The sequence below is a fragment of the Microcaecilia unicolor genome, chromosome 2 (genome assembly GCF_901765095.1).
Source record: "Microcaecilia unicolor chromosome 2, aMicUni1.1, whole genome shotgun sequence".
Taxonomy (NCBI): Eukaryota; Metazoa; Chordata; class Amphibia; order Gymnophiona; family Siphonopidae; genus Microcaecilia; species Microcaecilia unicolor.
Window position 1 is genome coordinate 288,717,535 of NC_044032.1, and position 17,357 is coordinate 288,734,891.

At 40.5% G+C, this 17,357-nt stretch overlaps 2 protein-coding genes across 5 annotated transcripts in view; one reads left to right on the forward strand and one right to left on the reverse strand.

The window, feature by feature from the left end:
• The first annotated feature begins 1,554 nt into the window (after positions 1–1,554).
• Positions 1,555–15,676, forward strand: LOC115463585 (histone-lysine N-methyltransferase SETMAR). 2 transcript variants are annotated; one of them, XM_030194240.1, is made up of 2 exons: positions 1,555–1,640; positions 14,326–15,676. In XM_030194240.1, the coding sequence occupies exon 2, from the start codon at positions 14,469–14,471 to the stop codon at positions 15,348–15,350; it is 882 nt and encodes a 293-aa protein (XP_030050100.1). In that variant the 5' UTR covers positions 1,555–1,640; positions 14,326–14,468; the 3' UTR covers positions 15,351–15,676. The 2 variants fall into 2 exon arrangements, with proteins under 2 accessions (XP_030050100.1, XP_030050101.1); XM_030194241.1 differs by having other exon boundaries at positions 1,555–1,637.
• The window catches only part of FAM3A (family with sequence similarity 3 member A), a 54,935-nt gene continuing 53,250 nt past the window's right edge, over positions 15,673–17,357 (reverse strand). For all 3 annotated transcript variants that reach the window (XM_030194242.1, XM_030194244.1, XM_030194243.1), the window contains exons 10-11: positions 16,711–16,823; positions 15,673–16,335 (exon numbers count right to left, since the gene is read on the reverse strand). In XM_030194242.1, coding sequence (XP_030050102.1) covers positions 16,725–16,823 — 99 coding nt within the window. In that variant the 3' untranslated portion in view covers positions 15,673–16,335; positions 16,711–16,724. The remainder of the gene's footprint in view (positions 16,336–16,710; positions 16,824–17,357) is intronic.

The window sequence follows — 17,357 nt, forward strand, 5'->3', positions numbered from 1 at the left end:
ATTATTGACCAGATAGAAGAGATAAGAGTTTTCCTTCTGGCACAGTGTAAGTCATCACAATTCCTCATGTGCTGCCAGATAACAACCTTTTAGGGTGGATAGTGTTCACAATGAACTCCTTTTATCGACCAGATAGAACAGATAAGAGTTTTCAGTTTTGGCACAGTATAAGTCATCACAAGAACAAAATATAAGAAAACCAATGTACTGCATTAGGGGCTTATAGCCCATTTAGTTATGTTTAAACAAAAGAGATCTGCATGAAACAAAATATTTATTTTTATTTGGACTTATAAAACCACTTGTCCCTGAAACATGCCTAAAAGAATCATCCATTTGTGTATCTAAAATATAAACTTCTACAAAACAGATGCAGATGTGATTCCATGTGCCCCAATGAATGGCGAGTTTAATTTTACTTCCATTTAATTTCAGTATAATTCCATCTTTATAACACCAGGCTTCCCAAGGCAGATTGCAACAACAGTTAAGATAAACACATCAGGAAACAGGATATCCTCACTGAAATCTCACCATCTGTATTGTATATAACAGTATAGAAAAATGAGCATAAAATACAGAGATGATAACTGCAGTTTCTATCAACTATAATAATGTTTAAGCTGTTTTAGTGATTTTTATTTTATTATATTTATATCTAGATATGGGAAGCTTTCAAATAAATTAAAAAGCTGTCAAATAAGTAAAAAAAACAAAATCTTTTGTCCTCCACCTTTTTAAGGCACTGCTTATCTAACTGGAATAGCTTTAGACTTTTTACAGATGGACCACATTAATAATCTTTTGCCATTGTTTTGGGTGTACTAAAGCGGCAGCAAGTTCTGCCTACTGGTTTCAGCCCATATCATGGACTTCTTCAAGCTCCTCGACATAATGGGTCTGATAGGTTGAAGGTTAGATAAAAACAGACCTAATTGGTTTCAACGTTTTGCCGTCATCCTGTCTCCTGTTTTCTACAACTTCCTTTGCATTATGTGGGCTAAAGCCACTAGGTGGAGCTTGCCGCCACATTGGTCCACTCAAGCCGTTTAACCCAAGTAGGTCAATCTCAGTTTCCCCTTCCTCGGGCACCCGTCATCGCCATTCTCTCAAAATAAAGCAAACAAACCTTATGAGCTTCTGCATCCACATTGTCTTTCTTTAGTTGGGAGCATTTGTAGTTTATCTCATATTTTCAAACGGCTTGTGCAGTAAGGGCTAGTTATAGGGACATCCTAGCACGTGTTATATTCGTGCAGAGATTTTAATCTTTTGCTATTGTTTTTGGTGTACTAAAACCGCGGCAAGCTCCGCCCACTTAATGGACTAGATAAGCTCACTTCGTCTCCTGTTTAATCACCTCCTTGGATTGGCTCATGCCGTCTCCTGTTTCTCAATCTGAGAGGCAAAGTGGCAGAGGGAGCTACTAAACAACCGGCACCCCACTTCCTTTCAGACAGGCTGCCCCCAGCCCAGGCTTTCTCTTTCCCGTGTCCCGCCCCTCGACGTTACTTCCTGTTGGGACACTCTCTCGACTCGCGGGACAGAGAGAGAACCTGCAGAAGGCATCCACGGCCACCTTTAAGCAGTAAAAAGACGACACTGGGCCGCAGCAAGACAAGGAGACAGGAATTCTGGTGGTATGCTACTCTTTTGAGTCAGTTTATATTATAAGCATGCTACCCCCAAAGGTGAAAGGAGCACTGACAAAACCTTGGCCAGGTTTGGTTTTCATCGTTAACCCTTTTCGATAGGGTTTTGAATATCGCATACGTTTTTCTTTTTTTTTTTTTAGTTCAAATAATTTTGATTGAATAACAAGGGCTAAAACAGACAATACAGGCAAATAATAGTAAATTACCATCCAGGATAGAATAAACACAAACATGCCAATTGGTTAATTGTATTAGAAAAAAAGAAAATAATGAAAGCTCAATGACAAGAATATTTATACAAATAGTGCTCTAAAGGCTTCCGTATGTCTTTTGGACCTTGTTCCCCCCCCCCCCCCCCCCCCCAATGCTTTAAGTTCATTTTTTTAAAGTTCAAATCATTGTTTTTGTTATATTTTATATATCCTTTATTAAATTTTCAATAAAAAAAACATGTAACATAGTGCCATAAGAAGGCCGTAAGGGGGTATTTTACCAAGGTGCACTAGCATTAGCGTGCATTAAACTGTACGACTTAAGTAATGCCACACTGGGAAAAGACCAAGGGTCCATCAAGCCCAGCATCCTGTCCATGACAGCGGCCAAGCCAGGCCAAGGGCACCTGGCAAGCTTCCCAAATGTACAAACATTCTATACGTTATTCCTGGAATTGTGGATTTTTTCCAAGTCCATTTAGTAGTGGTTTATGAACTTGGCCTTTAGGAAACTGTCTAACCCCTTTTTAAACTCTGCCAAGCTAACCGCCTTCACGTTCTCCGGTAACGAATTCCAGAGTTTAATTATGCGTTGGGTGAAGAAAGATTTTCTCTGATTTGTTTTAAATTTACTACACTGTAGTTTCATCGCATGCCCCCTAGTCCTAGTATTTTTGGAAAGTGTGAACAGATGCTTCACATCCACCTGTTCCACTCCACTCATTATTTTATATATCTCTATCATGTCTCCCCTCAGCCGTCTCTTCTCCAAGCTGAAAAGCCCTAGCCTCCTTAGTCTTTCTTCATAGGGAAGTCGTCCCATCCCCGCTATCATTTTAGTCGCCCTTCGCTGCACCTCTTCCAATTCTACTATATCTTTCTTGAGATGCGGCGACCAGAATTGAACACAATACTCAAGGTGCGGTCACACCATGGAGCAATACAACGGCATTATAACATCCTCACACCTGTTTTCCATACCTTTCCTAATAATACCCAACATTCTATTCGCTTTCCGAGACGCAGCAGCACACTGAGCAGAAGGTTTCAGTGTATTATCGACGACACCCAGATCCCTTTCTTGGTCCGTAACTCCTAGCGTGGAACCTTGCATGACGTAGCTATAATTCGGGTTCTTTTTTCCCACATGCATCACCTTGCACTTGCTCACATTAAACATCATCTGCCATTTAGCCACCCAGCCTCCCAGGCTCGTAAGGTCCTTCTGTAATTTTTCACAATCCTGTCGCGAGTTAACAACTTTGAATAACTTTGTGTCATCAGCAAATTTAATTACCTCGCTAGTTACGCCATCTGTAAATCATTTAAAAATATATTAAAAAGCAGCGGTCCTAGCACAGCCCCCTGAGGGACCCCACTAACTACCCTTCTCCATTGTGAATACTGCCCATTTAACCCCACTCTCTGTTTCCTATCCTTCAACCAGTTTTTAATCCACAATAGGACATTTCCTCCTATCCCATGATCCTCCAATTTCCTCTGTAGCCTTTCATGAGGTACCTTGTCAAACGCCTTTTGAAAATTCAGATACACAATATCAACCGGCTCCCCTTTGTCCACATGTTTGTTTACTCCTTCAAAGAATTGAAGTAAATTGGTCAGGCAAAATTTCCCCACACAAAAGCCGTGCTGACTCGGTCTCAGTAATCCTTGGCCTTGGATGTGCTCTGTAATTTTGTTTTTGATAATGGTCTCTACCATTTTCCCCGGCACCGACGTCAGACTCTCCGGTCTATAATTTCCAGGATCGCCCCTGGAACCTTTTTTAAAAATCGGCGTTTCATTGGCCACCCTCCAATCTTCCGGTACCACGCTCGATTTTAAGGACAAATTACATATCACTAACAGTAGCTCCGCAAGCTCATTTTTCAGTTCTATCAGTAGGATGAATACCATCTGGTCCAGGAGATTTCCTACTCTTCAGTTTGCTGAACTGCCCCATTACGTCCTCCAGGTTTACAGTGAAGTCAGTTTCTCTGACTCGTCCGCTTGAAATACCATTTCCGACACCGGTATCCCACCCAAATCACCCTCGGTGAAGACCGAAGCAAAGAATTCATTCAATCTCTCCGCTACGTCTTCCTTGATCGCCCCTTTTACCCCTTGGTCATCCAGCGGCCCGATTCTTTTGCCGGCTTCCTGCTTTTAATATACTGAAAAAATTTTTTGCTATGTTTTGTTGGCTCTAATGCTGTCTTTTTTTTCGTAATTTCTCTTGGCCTTCTTTATCTGTGCCTTGCATTTGCTTTGACACTCCTTATGCTGCTTCTTATTTTCAGACGGTTCCTTCTTCCATTTTCTGAAGGTGTTTCTTTTAGCCCTAATAGCTTCCTTCACCTCACTTTTCAACCATGCCGGCTGTCTTTTCGACTTCGTCTTTCTTTTCAAATTCGTGGAATATGTTTGGCCTGGGCCTCTAGGATGGTATTTTTGAACAGCATCCATGCCTGTTGTACAGTTTTTACCCTCTCAGTTGCCCCCCTAAGTTTTTTTTTTTTAACCGCTCTTCTCATTTTATCAGTCTCCTTTTTTAAAGTTAAACGCTAACATATTTGACTTCCTGTGTATAGTTACTTCAAGGTTGATATCAAAACTGATCATATTATGATCACTGTTATCAAGCGGCCCCAGTACCATAACGTCTCTCACCAGATCATGCGCTCCACTAAGGACCAAGTCTAGAATTTTTCCTTCTCTCGTCGACTCCTGCACCAGCTGCTCCATAAAGCTGTCCTTGATTTCATCAAGGAATTGTACCTCTCTAGCCTATCCCGATGTTACATTTACCCAGTCTATATTTGGATAATTGAAGTCACCCATTATTATCACATTGCCCATTTTATTTGCGTCTCTGATTTCTTTTATCATTTCTGCGTCTACCTGGAATAAAGCTAGATCATTCAAATCTGTTGTGACGTCAGTCACGTTCTTTGCTGAGATTCCCCATGGTGTGCTCAGCGCTTGATTGTGGCTGGTAGGTGTTTTCACAATCCATTTATATTTAAGAACTGTATGTACAATATGTTGATTTATTGATGTGTATTATATACATTTTCACAAAGGATCTCCTGAAGAAGTAAATATATGAAACACGGCCTGTGTTGGGATCCATGAATTTGGTTGGAAAGATTGGGACATGATACAGACGCTTGCAGTTGGATACTTGCAGTTGAATAATTGGATCTTTCGACCACATATGAATGAAATCTGATTTGTTTTCACCAATATTTGGACAATTGAGTTTACTGACAGTTAACCACGGATGTGGTAGAAGAATTAGTGTATCGCTTGGAGAGTTAACAGCGAAGAAGATTTTTGCATCAGTTGTCAGTAAGCGGATTTGCTAATTATCTGAATAAACATTTAAATATTGAGTGATTTTGCTCAACTTTCAGTTGAGAAGACTTGTTTTGACTAAGACTGGTTGAATTGTTTGCAAGATTTAATCTGTTCATGTTTTCAAAGCAGGAATAAATGAAGTTTAATATATTGAGTTATGAAGAGTGAACTATATGTATAAAAGGTATGTGAATTTGAAAAGGTCATATGTAATTTGATGCTGAGCAACAATTGACTAAATGAGAGATTAATTTAACCCTTGGTTAGGTAGTAACATTGTTCTTTATATGGAGTTATTTTCTAGCTAGAGTTTTATTGTATGGCAACTTCTCTGATACTAGGGTAGAGGTAATGGGATTTCACATACCGCCATTCCTGTGGTACAGTCAAAAGCAGTTTACATTTTTTATATGCAGGTTTTCTCTGTCCTTAGTGGGCTCACAATATAAGCTTTGTACCTGAGGGAGTGGAGGGTTAAGTGACTTACCCAGAGGCACAAGGAGCTGCAGTGGGAATCAAACTTGGTTCCCCAGGTTCACTGCTACCTGTGTAAAGTAGTACAGCAAATATCCCAATCAACAAACAAGTGATATTGCAGGAGGACTGTCAGGAAAGGTTTTCCACTTTGCGAATGATACCCAAAATCTGCGATAAGGTAGATACCCCTGATGGTGTGGATAACGTAAAAAGGGATCTAGTGAAACTTGAATGTTCTAGAATTTGGTAGCTATGATTTAATTCTAGAAAATATAAATATGTGGGGTCAAGTTCTGCCGTGCAAAGAAGAAGAGCGGGACCTGGAGGTGATCATATTTGATGATCTTAAGGCGGCTAAACAGGTAGAGAAGGCAATGGCAAAAGCCAGAAGGGTAACATAATAACATAGTAGATGATGGCAGATAAAGACCTGTACAGTCCATCCAGTCTGCCCAACAAGATAAACTCATTGTATGTGATACTTTATATGTGTAACTGTCCTTGATTTGTCCTTAATTAGTTCTAGAGCGTGTACTCTGGTAATAAACTGGAAACCTCAGGTAGAAAAGAATTTTATTCAAACTAATGAGGTAATGGCTGCTGCCAATTGGGAATCCAAGTCAGGTTTGTCTGATGAGCGCATTACTGAACTATTGGGGGGCGCTCGTCTGTTCTCTGATTCATTTCAACAACAGACACGTGGGTGGGAAGATATTTACAGAGTTCATAAGGCATTGGTAAGAACAGAATTACATTCGGCAGCCTTAATAGAGTACTGCCATGTGCAGAGAGTCCCTTGGGGCTTGAGAATAAATAAGGAACCCAGATTTTTGGGTAATTCCCAATATGTGGATAAGTGGAATGCAGTTATAACACAGTGTTCCTTAGACCTCATGCTATTGACCATAGATGTACTGCAGGAAGAAATCAAACAACAAGAGGAAATTAGGGGTAAAACTGAAAGTATCAAACAGTCCCAAGAAAAAACAATTTTTGAAAAAAGTTTAGATGAACACCATGCTAAAATAGAGGCATATTGAGGTCAACAACGGGAATTAAAGATATCTAAATATAAGCGAGATGACTATACTAAGGGCTTTGTGTATAGTTGGATGGACAAAAGGAGTAGAGGAAGGAAAAGTAGAGGGGGGGGGGGTAGACGAGTCGCGTTTAAAATGTAATCTAGCGACTCGTCGGGAGATGAGGATAATTATATAGGGGTTAATAGACAAAAAAAATATGCTCACGGGTATCCGCACACACAGTGAGGCAGATAAGGTGTTATCAGATTCTTTTTTACGCTTACCAGATCAGGCATCGGAGAATCTAGTAGAAGCCAAAGTGGATACGAGCAAAACAACAACCAAGGGGAAGAAACCCAAGAAAGTAACAGCGTGATAAATATATCATCTATTACCCTTACTCAAGGTCAGCAGGAAGTTTTGAATAAAGGGCTTTCATTCGTGCCCTACACACATTATGATGCGTTTGCTACTAGACAGGGCTTATTTAGGTTTTTTAGAGATCTTCGACTGCGATTATTTTTTGGCACTTCTAGAGGTGATCAAGAAGAAGGGCAATTTTATGGCCCAAAGGGGAAATCCAAATGGGTCCCCCCTGGGCCACCAGATCCCTCTATCATGGCTTTTCAAAAGCTTATTTTAGCCGAGTTGGCTGAAATAGAACATCGAGACAGTGCTGACCATTTCCAGAATCTTTCCTTTTGCCAACGTCGTAGCCTCCAGAGTTTAGCAAACAATACAGAGATTACCATTATGAGAGCAGACAAGGGGGGGGGGGGGGTCCACAGTGGTGATGGGACACGGACAAATATGTAGGGGAGGGCCTTAGACAACTTAATAATACTACTCAGTATAAGCAAATTGATCAGGATCCTTACCCAACGGTTAAAGGAATTAATTACCCAATATGTAGATAGAGTGGTAATGGAGGGCATACTTTCAAAAAAAGAACAAAATGGTTGTGTTCTTTAAATCCGAGGACCCCTTACATTAATTTTGTTCCAAAGATCCATAAGTCCACTGTGGACCCTCCTGGTCACCCTATTGTGTCCACAAGGGATTCCATATTGGAACCCCTGTCTCAGATGATTGATTATATACTCAAACCATTTGTAAGTCAGGCACGTTCGTACATTCGAGATTCCTCAGACTTCATTACTGTGTTAGACAATATGGATAGAGGGGAACATACAAAGGAGGATGGTAATTTTTACTTGGTAGGTTTAGACGTAGTATCCCTATATACTACTTTGCCCCAAGAAAAAGTCATTGACGTTGCTTGCACGTACTTTGATAAGTCATCTATACCGAAGTCTGAAATACCAGTTTTGAGACAATTGTTAACTTGGGTTATCTGTGATAACTACTTCGAATTTCAGAATAAATTTTATGTGCAGAAACAGGGTGTAGCGATGGGGGCGACGGTCGCCCCATCGCTTGCATGTCTGTATATGACAATGTTTGAAATTGATCATCTTTATACCTCTTCCATGTACAGTAAAGTAGTACTTTGGAAGAGGTATATAGATGATGTAGTAATGTTTTGGCAGGGATCTGAACAAGATTTACATACGTTCATTGATTTCCTCAATACGGCGGACCCGTGCATCAAATTTACTCACCGAATCTCAAAATCAGATATAGAATTTTTAGACATAAGAATTTTCAGCAGGGAGGATGGAGGGTTTTCTACTTCTATATATCGAAAGCCGACCGACAGGAATACCCTCCTACATTACAATAGTTACCACCATATAGGATTAAAGAGATGGGTTCCTGTCTGTCAGTTTTTGAGGTTGAGAAGATTATGTTCGTCACTTGAGGACTTTAAGTCTCAAGCTGAGGATATGATGTATAGGTTTCGCCAACGAGGGTATCCCATGAGCTTTTTAAAAAAGGCATATAAGAGAGTGCAGTATGCGCATAGACCATGGTTGTTTGTTCCCAGGCAGAAATCTACGGTCAGATCTATAGCATGTGTTATTCCATTTTCCCACGGAGCATCTAAGGTTGGACAGTTAGTCCATAAATATTGGCACGTTTTATCAGTGCATTCAGAGTTCAACGAGTGCCCCAAAATAGTGTATCGGCGTAAATCTAATGTGGGAGAGTTATTAAAAAAGCCGGGTAGGTATAAAAAAAGAGGGCACACATGGGCCCTGCAGTAGATGTGTCTACTGTAAACATGTGATCAACACCAGTTGGATCAATATCCCTGGGTCTAATAGACGGTTTTATTTATCTACCCATACTACTTGTGAAAGTGAAAGGGTCATTTACTGCATTATATGCCCTTGCATGCTGCATTATATAGGGCATACGAAGAGGAAGTTTAAAACTCGCCTGGCTGAACATGTCAGTAATATCAGAATCCAAAAGGCAGAAGCTCCACTGGTTAATCACTGGATAGAACAAAAGCACAAGATTGAAGATTTAAAATGTGTAGTGTTGACACAGCTAACAGGGTCTGTTCGTGGGGGAGATATAAGTGCCCAGCTCCATAATATTGAACAGCGTTATATCTGAGTGGGACACAGTGACCCCTAATGGCCTCAATCTTGAGGTAGCATGGCTTGCTAGGAGGGAGGAGCTAAGTGAGTTATAAACTTCCGGCTCGTTGAGCTCCTGTATACAGCATTTCCTGGTGCAGGGAGACAAACCCTGATTTGGATTGAAATCCCGATGGTAAGCAGCTTAGTTTTACACTGAATAATTTATGAATAAGAGTAGGATTGAAGTTACATTACTTGTGCCTATAGTGGTATGTTTTTTTTATATACATCACACAGATATCGGGTGCTAGTTCCTCCTGCTGGACACTTCAGAAATGTGGTCTCGCATAGAGAGAAACTGGAGAAGAGGAGAATAACAGCTGGCTTTACAAGGCTTTAAAAAGGTCTTTTCAATGAGGAGTGAATGTTGGTGACTTGTGTCCCTCCCTAGCCTTTCTCAGGCGGGGTTCTGCATGGAACACAGTTTTAATTGCTTTCCAGCACAGCTATTTGGGAGTACAAAGATGTTTGGACTTTGAACCTAAGGAACTGAACTGATAAAATCAGCATAAACATTAGTAGGCACTTTAACCGGTGCTTAAGAAGGATGCCCGATGTAGATCTGGAGGCATTGTTTTGAAATAAGGTAGTGAAACAATTGTATAGCTAGTGCATTGTATTAGGAAGTGAACGTAGAAGTAAAACGGTTGATTAATTGACAAGGCAATATACAAAGGTACTGTGAGCTATGTGTGAATGCAACATGAGAATGTGAGTTTCGAGGGTAGAGGTATTAAGCATGTGTAATACAATAAAGAAATAAGTTTAAGATATTTAAGGTGTAAGGAGTACTTTATATAATTAGTACTTGATTTGTCCTTGCCATTTTCAGGGCACATACCATAGAAGTCTGCCCAGCACTGACTTTGCTTCTCAATCTCCACTAAGCTTCTGTGGATCCATTCCTTCTAAACAGGATTCCTGTTACCATTTTTGTCTCCACGATCATCCCAAGGTCCGTCTCCTGAGTTCAGCTTACCAATTTCTTGCTTCTTATCCCATATATCTCCCTTGGGTTTCTGCACCCCAAGTGCATCACTAAGCACTTCTTGACATTAAATTTTAACTCTATCACAAACTGGGGAAAAATTGTTTAACCTGGAGTACTCGCTTAGAATACTATATCAAAAAACCGTACTCCTTGTTTAAATAAAAATTCTAATTTATTGATACCACTCTGTATTTAGTACAACCTCTTAGATAATTATCTAACTGGCATCTAAGGAACTCAAGGAGGAGGAACACGAGGAGCTCAAGTGTGATCAACTGTTTTGACATTTCCTGGAGCCGGATGGAAGCCCTCTTCAAGCCTCGCTTTGCTACCTGAAAGAGCCTATGGACATATTGATTCTTTAAGAACTCTTTCTCCAGCACAAGCAGCATTGGTTTTGCCATTGCATATTAACGATCCAAGTGAATTGACCGCACAGGATATTCTATACTGTGTGAAGATCAGTATCGGGGTTTGCAACATGATACTATATGGACTTATTAAGTGTCTTTCATGCAGAGTGCTGGATGATTTAATTATTTATGTAAAATTGAGGATATACATAGAGCTGTGACAGAATGGTGGAGTAAAAGGTTGAATGAGTGAGTTCCTTAGATGTCAGTTAGACAATTATCTAAGAGGTTGTATGAAACATAGAGTGGTACCAATAAATTAGAATTGTTATTTAAACAAGGAGTACGTTTTTTTTTTTTTTATATATATTAAATTTTAACTGCCAGACCATTGACCATTCTTCTAACACGTGGAGATCCCTTCTCATGGCTTCTACTCCTTTCAGGGTATCCACTCTATTGGCTATCTTCGTGCCATCTGCAAAAAGGCAAACCTTTCATTCTAACCCTTCAGCAATATCTCTCACAAATATATAAAACAGAATGGGTCCTAGCACTGACCCTTGAGGCACTCCACTACTCACCTTCCTTTCCTCTGAGCAGATTCCATTTACCACCACCCTCTGTTGCCTGTCGGTCAACCAGTTCCTGTCCAGGTCACCACTTTTGGTCCTAAGTTCAGCCCTTTCAGCTTATTCATGAGTCTTCTGTGAGGGACAGTATCAAAGGCTTTGCTGAAATCCCAAGTAGATTACATCTAGCAGCTGTTTCTGCACGGCAATGCCAACAAAGCCCATTCAAAGTAAATGGGGTTTGCCAGCATTGCCACACCAGGGACCACTAGCCCGGCTTGACAAAGGAGGCCCTAAATCTTCAAAATCCTCTCTTGGGCCTTTAACAGTGTTACCATTGGATTCAATTAGAGGCAGCACAGCTTCCACTTTCATTGCGTGTTTCTTTAATGCCTCAGCATACAATTGAGCAACTGCAAGTTTAGTATTATGTCACAAAACACCTAGCCACCCGCCTGCGCAAAGAGAGAGGAATGGCCAGCAGGAAAAAAAGGAGGTGATTCTCTGTATAAGTCTCTGGTGAGAGCTCATTTAGAGTACTGTATACAATTCTAGAGACTGCATCTTCAAAAAGATATAAACAGGATAGTCATGGAGATGGGGTGAGGTTGAGGATATGATACTGTAAACTGTATTATTGTTTATAAATGTTCTTTTGCTTTGTCTTTTTTTGTAATAAAGAGTGTTCAAAGAAATAGAAGAATGTGAAACAGGATAGAGTCTGTCCATGAGGCGGTTACTAAATTGGTTAGTGGTTTTCATCATAAAGGACTATATTCTATATATTTTATTGATTTGTGCTTTATTAAGTGGAGGAGTGGTCTAGTGGTTAGGGTGGTGGACTTTGGTCCTGGGGAACTGAGGAAGTGAGTTCGATTCCCGGCACAGGCAGCTCCTTGTGACTCTGGGCAAGTCACTTAACCCTCCATTGCCTGCCGCATTGAGCCTGCCATGAGTAGGAAAGCACGGGGTACAAATGTAACAAAAAAAAAAAACTACCTTTATGAAGAGATTCACCCAAGGCGTTGTACAATAGGTACAGTTTAACATAAAAACTTACAATTTTGTTAACAGCATAATCAAATACCAATAAATGAGATAAACTTGAAAACAGCAAATTGAAACTTTAATAGAACTACCGTGAAACAGTATCCAAAATATACACATTTAACAGCAATGAAATTCAAATACCAGAGATATACTACTAATGATACACCTAATAAGCATTGTCACGAAACGCCTAGCCACCTGCCTGGGGTTACCCCACGGCCACTATCTCTAGCTCAGATCAGCCTGCATCTGCCGCTTGTGGTCTACACTAGCACCCTTCCCCCACCGACTGGGTCACAACCGCCTCTGGGCAAGTCTCCTACTCTCAAATTATCCCCAGTGATTTCTAGGTTATTGGAGTCACACTCCCAGTGGTTTCAAAGTTCCCAGAAAGCACTAACAGACCCAACACACAAACCGCCAGGATTCTTTATCAGTCCAGACAGGCATGGCGAACAAACAAATGTGTTTATTCTCAGAACTTGGAACAGTGGACAGAAAATGTGCAATCAGCAAACAATAACAAGTAACTGAAATATGGCTCAATTATAACACTAAACATTTGTTTACTTTCTAAAATGTCCCTGGGGAGATCAGGACATATAGCTGCTTGCTAGTTATCAAATATAACAGTTTTTTTTACAGGGCTTTAGGAAAGAGCTTTCTCTCTCTCTTATCCCGGGCTGAAAGTAGAGCAACAGCCAGCAAATATGGCACTTGAATGATCCATTCAGTACAAAAATATTTGTAGATGTATTCTGTAAAGCACATCTAAATTTTATAGAATAGGCTTAAATTTCTGCGCGGTATATAGAATACAATGAGTGCCTGCCAATGCAACCAAATTTGGTCATGTCCATTTAGGCCATGTTTTACTTGGCATAAATCTCAACGCCTATATTAGGTGCAGAGTGGGTGTAGTCTATAATAATGCGCATAGATTTTAGAAACACCTATATCCAAGCCCCTTTTCAACTATGCAACTTGGAATTTATGCGCACCACGTTACAGAATACACTTAGCGAGTTGTGCACATAAATTGTAATTAATGCCAATTAGTAGATAATTGCTTAACATCCAGTTGAGTGCTGATTAGCTAGTTAACCAATTAAGTTACACGCTTTGTTATTGAATACACTTCAATTTCCACTTGGAAATTAAGGCGAGCTATATAGAATTTGGGGGAAAGTGTATGGGGAGAGACTTAAAAATCTCAACATGTATATTTTGTAAGAAAAGTGGGAGAAGGGAGATTATGATAGACATTTAAATAGCTCCGTGGCATAACTACACAGGCAATGCTATGCCATAATCAAAGGAACCATGAATTCTGCACTGTACCAAGCAGGCCTTTCAATTTAAAGGAAGCTCAGGAATGAGGAGGCATAAGTCAAAGGTGAAAGGGATAGGCTTAGAGATATCATGAAAACCTAATCTGTTTGTGGTCCTCAAACTGGAAATAAACATCATTGCCATATGGACCTTATCTGCCATCATGTTCTGTGTTTCTGTTTGTGTTTTCTTAACACACAGCTATTGGCTGTGGAGGAACTGCCCAACTGAAGGAGTCAGATGATGCCCCAGTATCATAAGGGATATTCAAACATATTGACACTTGTTTATAGTCTTCCCCCTATTTCCAAATTTAAATAACTTTTTTTCCAGGAGTTTTTGCCACGTTTAGACACTTGCTTCACATTCACTTTATGTAGAGCTTGATGCTTCATCCCTGGTGTATTCAAAGCAGCTCAACTACTTTGATTAGACAGAGGTAGGGTCTATTTAGCTTATTATAGGCCTTGTTAAGGCAGTTTTTGAAAATGGAGCTAATGTGGGTTTGCTATGGTGTAAGAAAGGGTGTGGGGTTTTATACAGTTTTATTTCTAGAGTTCTTTCATGTTGAAAGTGGAATGTATATTGCGTAGATTAACAAAGTCCTACTTCAATGCATTTTGAATTGTATTTTTTTAAACAATGTTAAAAAAATATACAAAGGTGTGAAGACTTCACAAGATGCTGTACATTCTGTGTAATTTTAATATTTTTAGTGTGTTAGGTTTGATATTTCTCTTTGTTTTCAGGAAGAAGACTCACTAGAGTTCGCTGCTCCAAAACTGTACTACTTTCCTCAGGATCCACATTTGACTGTTGATGAGCTGGATTGATGTGCAAGTATAGTGGCTTCATACTGTGAAATTAGGTGCGCTGCACAACAATAACTGCTATGGATGGAGCATACCATTGCAATGAACACCTAACGGGTGCTAGTGACCTGTGTCAAGGGCTGGAAGCCCAGCCTGTTCCTGTGCTCGGTAAACAGCCACCATTGTTTCAGTATACTCCAGAAAATGTGGCTGGTGTAGGGGCAGATTTGGACCCTATGGAGATCAGCTTCCCAGGATGTGACTGTCGAGCTACAGTCTGCCTCCCCGACAGCTGCACTTGTCTGCCTCATGGTACTAATTACAACGAACTTCGGCTAATCAATGAGAAAAGTGAGATGAGATATGCCAGGCCCATCTTTGAGTGCAACATCATGTGCAAGTGTGGAGATACCTGTCCCAATCGTGTAGTACAGCAGGGTCTGCAGCTCCAGCTGCAGGTCTTTCAGACAGGTCAAAAAGGCTGGGGCCTACGCACACTGGAGTGCATTTGTAAGGGACAATTTGTGTGTGAATATGCTGGGGAAATTCTAGGTTTCCGTGAGGCCTGCAGGAGGATACAGTTACAGAAGCCCTGTGATTCCAATTACATCATTGCCCTGAGGGAGCATTTTCATGGTGGGCAACTGCTAGAAACCTTTGTGGACCCTATGCATGTTGGGAATATTGGCAGGTTCCTTAACCATTCCTGTGAGCCCAATCTCTTCATGGTGCCTGTCCGAATCCACTCAATGGTGCCCAGACTAGCACTGTATACAGCACGGGATGTGGCAGCAGGTGAGGAGCTAAGTTATGATTACTCTGGAGTCTTTCATAATCCATCCACAGCTGGAAAAGACTCAGAAAATGCAGAGGGAGGGCATGAACAAAGGAAGAGGTGTTACTGTGGCTCCAGCTCGTGTAGAGGCTTCTTGCCATATGATGCATCACTCTATCCTGCATAGGTAACAGAGACTGCCTCTCCCAGGACAGATCCAGGGCTACATCTACAATGCCAGTAACACTATTATTTGCTAATATAAACTCATCCTCAAAATTTTATTTTCTGTTACAGTAAGCTGGGATGCATGGAAAGTGGGACTAAATAACATTTTAGTCACATGATGATTGGGGAGAGAGTCCATTCCACTTATTTAACTGTATAAAAAGAAGAGATAATGTACAAAGAAGAGGAAATAATCATTGGCTAGTAAACCACTTTAAAACCTTGTATTTATTAATTTATGTAGATAAAGAGGTATATAAAGTAAATCAAATGAAACTAAATTGACATTTGAAAATGGGTCTTTATTTTGTTAATTAAAAAAAAAATTTGAAGTCAGCATGACAAGAATGAGAGGTATCAGTTGACATTGATAATATTAGCAAATTGTATATTATAGAGATAGTAGCTCATAGGACCTCCACTCCTGGCTGCTGTGGCCTCCCCACCTGTAATGGGGTTGGTAACAGATCTTCCATTACCAAAGCCTTTTGATAAGTTTAACCTCCTATTTTGCTCCAGCTCATTCAGAGGACTTCTTAGGTTTAACAGAACCTTTTTTACTGAGAGAGCTCTGGAAAGCATCCAGATTTTATCATGAACAGTCACAGAAAACATTTTTTTTTAATTTAAAATACAGCCTGCAAAATCCATTTCTGTGTTTAGTGTCCTGAATCTGTCTCTATTAGCTGTTCTTCTTAACATATTGAAAGGCAGAAACCACTGGTCCAAGCTCCCTGGTACACTGCTGCTATTGCTTACCCCAGACCATAGCAGCCTGTTGCTGGAGGATACACAGTAACTGGAGCAGCGAGACAGATTCTTCATGCCAAAGAAAGAATCAGGTCTCTCACTTGCTCTGGAAATTCATCGTCAATAGTGTTGTCATACGAGAAGAGGAGGTTGGATAATGCTCAGCTTCCAGAGGGAAAACACGACAGAAACCCCTGCAGTAAAACAAAAAGGAAAGAAAGCATGCTAGCAGTATGCAAGGCTAAATATCCATGCTTAGATTATCTGTATCCTGTCCTTAGGAAAGTAGTGCAGTTCTCCCTCCGCCTATGGGAAGAATTAATGGGTAGCAGCAAAAATGGGCAATGCTAAAGAAAATTACCTTCAGCACATGCAAAGAAAGAAAGAAAGTCATTCCCCACAGCACCCCCAGGGAGAGAGGCAGAGCTTGTCCAAGAACAGCAAAGGAATTTTAGGCAAGCAGAAGTCATGCAGTGAAATCCTAGAAAAGAGGAGATAGGATCCTAGGTCTGAGAGAGAGAACTCGGGTGGGGTGTGATGTGATGAGCCAGGAAGATGCGATCACTTACTGTACAATAATGCCTCACACTGTCTCGGCTGTCCTTTGAGGGATGCAGCCCTCCATCTCCAGTGCCTCAGGCCAGCCCTCATACTTGTTGGAATTTTTATTGTTCTTCATATGCTGGAAAGAGTGAATGGACATGGCTGTCAACTACCCCTTTAAGCCAAAGGACCCCCTAACACTAACAGACACTAAACAGTCAATTATACCATGGTCCAACCACTACAAAGCAAACCTCACCATTCAATGGCGAACAAAAGATTCACAACAGAAACAAATAACCTATACCACAAGAGGCAAAATTGATCCTCCAACATTCTGGCAACAATTCTATAGCAACGAATGGTCAACACCAACAGACTCACCACAATTTCTTCATGAATGGGACAACAGATGCAGAATCACTTTAGACAATATAGCACCCCTTCAAACTAGAACCTCACACAGAAAAAACACAATACCATGGTTTAACGAAGAATTGAAAAAATTAAAGACTCAAGTCAGAAGATTAGAACGAGCATGGAATAAGAAAAAAAGACGACTCCACACTTAATAACTGGAAGCAACTTCAAAGAAAAAACAAATACAGAATCAGACAAACTAAAAGAACATATTATAAAACAGAAATTGGACCAGACTACAAGGACACACACA